The 2,618-nt window shown below is 45.5% G+C and overlaps 1 protein-coding gene across 1 annotated transcript; it reads right to left on the minus strand.

The window, feature by feature from the left end:
- Positions 1 to 1,184: 1,184 nt before the first annotated feature.
- LOC100963968 (proteasome activator complex subunit 2) lies at positions 1,185 to 1,998 on the minus strand. The gene has a single exon (XM_012810366.2). It carries the CDS (start codon positions 1,949 to 1,951, stop codon positions 1,232 to 1,234), a length of 720 nt encoding a protein of 239 aa, XP_012665820.1. The 5' UTR covers positions 1,952 to 1,998; the 3' UTR covers positions 1,185 to 1,231.
- Between the last annotated feature and the right edge of the window lie 620 nt (positions 1,999 to 2,618).

A 2,618-nucleotide genomic window follows, 5' to 3' on the forward strand; every position in this document is an offset into this window, starting at 1 on the left:
TTTTTTTTTTTTTTTTAGAGACAGAGTCTCACTATGTAGCCCTCGATAGAGTCCTGTGGTATCACGTATCACAGCTCACAGCAACCTCAAACTCTTGGGCTTAAGCGATTCTCTTGTCTCAGCCTCCCAAATAGCTGGGACTACAGGCGCCCTCCAGAACGCCCAGCTATTTTTTTGTTGGTAGTTGTCATTGTTTATGCTGGCCGGGGGCGGGTTCAAACCTCCCAGCCTTAGTGCATGTGGCCGGTGCCTTAACCACTGGGCTACTGGCTCCAAGCTATGAGTGAATCTTTAGATTTCTCTCCTCTGTCATGAGCAGTGCTGCCTTTGAGGCTGTAAGTTATCTGACCCTTGATTTCTTTAATTTAGTATCTGATACCCATGGTACTTTAACAATTAAATCAAGTATGTATGGGGACAGGCATCCAAACTGTTAAGTGCCATGCAGCAAATCCTTCTTCTTCATTTCTTTTTCCATGTCAACAGGGGCAAAAATTCTTATCTCATATTTAAACAGGATAAGGCCCTTAATCAAAGAACATTCACATGGAGTTTATATATAGCAAAGACCACAGGGGAGAAACCCTTGTCTCTATCACCTGCCCTGGCCTGTATCCTGAAAGGCAAGAGATAAAGAAGGCGAGTGACTGGACAGGGCGGGAGGGAGAACAAAAAATAAACAAAAACCTTACAGATTCATCCTTCCTACAGTGTCCTATGGTGTATTTTCTTCACCACAACGCCTTTGGTGCATTTACCCTACCATCTAGCCCTCGAAAAGGAGTCAAACCATTCATCCATAATCCTCCTAGTGAAACCTCATTCTCCTGGTAAGTGTGCTGAGGGAGTGTTCCCCACCAGCTAAAGCCTGATTACTCCTGAAGAGGACTCCAGAGTCCTCCATAAGGACTCTGCCAAAATAGCACCTCTTGTGAAGAACTCAGGAGATCACCAATAAAAGTAATCTTGTGAAATTCCAAAATACTGATTATCTACATGGCTGTCATGGCATGTAACAATTCCTACCCTTAAGTTAGTTGGACCTCTTAAGACCAGGATGGGCATCTGATTTATCTTTGTCTTCCTGGCACACCCATCCCTCCTCACCACCATATTCACCTTCAGCGTCTGGACAAAGGTAGCACTTAGTAAATGCTTTTTGAATGAATAGCAAGCACCAGAAGTAATACGCACAAAGTATAGGTCATTTATTTTCCTTCTAGCCCTGGGTTCAGTACATAGATGGCTTCTCTTCGCCTTTTGGATTGATAATTTTCTCCAGGTTGCTGATGATGATATGATAGAGCTCAGCATAGAAGGCCCTCAGGCCCAGCACCATGGCCCTAAGCTCCCCATACACTGCCTCATCTCGCTCGTGCACCAAGGCTCGGTAATCCATTACATGGGTCTCCTTGGAGGCCTTAGCCACAGCATCCCCACGTTCTGAGAAGTACTTGGAAATGGTTGTCTGGAAGGCTTCCACTTTGGTCTTAACTGCATTCACCCTCTCCAGTACCTTCTCCTGGATTGCTACCCCAAAATCATTTCCATCCTCAATCTTAGGGATCAGGTGCTGGATCCATGTGATCACCAGAATGCACTTCTCTTTGAGAGTCCAGACTTCTGGCTTAACCAGGGCAAGCAGGGACAAGACTTTCTCATTCCCAGGGAGAAATCCACACTTAGGGACTTCTTTCTTCTCCTGCTTATCTGTTTCCATCTCATCATCCTTGGGTGGAGGGTCTGGGATGGGGATATCCAGTGGAGCCCGGAGAGAGGTCAGGTCAGCCACATTGAAGGAGTCATCTTGCAAGAGCTGGTTCAGGTATATGATTTTCTGTGGCAAGAATCTGTAGAGGAACTCCTCAGCCTCCTGGAAAAGATTTTGCCTGAAGACATCCACCTTCTTGAGGGCCTCCCCACTCAGGCGCACTCCACAAGATTTGGCCATGCTGCTTCAGTTGCTAGATCGGTCTCCGGCTATCCGCCCTTTTGTGCTCTTCTAATATTATCTCGGCCCGTCCCACAAGTGCAAAGATAATCTTCATCTTGATGGTGCTCAAATTTCTATCTCCAGGCCATACTTCCCCATCCTCATTCCCTTATAATATTTTAACATGTTCTTCATGAAACTTATAAAATTCATAGCTATTTTACACTTGTTTTGTTTTTTGTCTGTCTTCCTTGCTATAACGTCAAGTCCGAGACCAGACACCATGTTGGTCTAGTTCAGTTGGCTCATGGTCCATGATTATGGACACTTCAGAGTCAATCAGTGTCGCCGTAACTCACATTGTCTCTCCCACCTGCCCCCCTGTCCCCTGCACCTGCCCATGCTGAGCGTCCTCTGAGTCAGAGCATGATAGCAGCAATCACAGAACTAACACTAGCTAGACGTCTAGGTCTTCCCTGTCCTCCAATAATATCGCCCATCTGCATATTCCATCGACTTCATCTTCAAGATGTTTCCCGCAGAGCTCTGCTATTCTCTTACTCTAGAAAACCACCATCTATTACCCAGATGAGGAAACACTTTCCAAACTGGCCTAACGTCCTTCTAGACTTACCTGCCACACAATAGAGACAGATTTTGTTACATATAAATCTAATCATGATGA

The sequence above is a fragment of the Otolemur garnettii genome, unplaced genomic scaffold, assembly GCF_000181295.1.
Source record: "Otolemur garnettii isolate 467f Iridium unplaced genomic scaffold, OtoGar3 scaffold00130, whole genome shotgun sequence".
Classification (NCBI taxonomy): Eukaryota; Metazoa; Chordata; class Mammalia; order Primates; family Galagidae; genus Otolemur; species Otolemur garnettii.

Excerpts from the sequence above, each read along its gene's own strand:
- LOC100963968 (XM_012810366.2), bottom strand. The coding sequence starts at position 1,951 with ATGGCCAAATCTTGTGGAGTGCGCCTGAGTGGGGAGGCCCTCAAGAAG.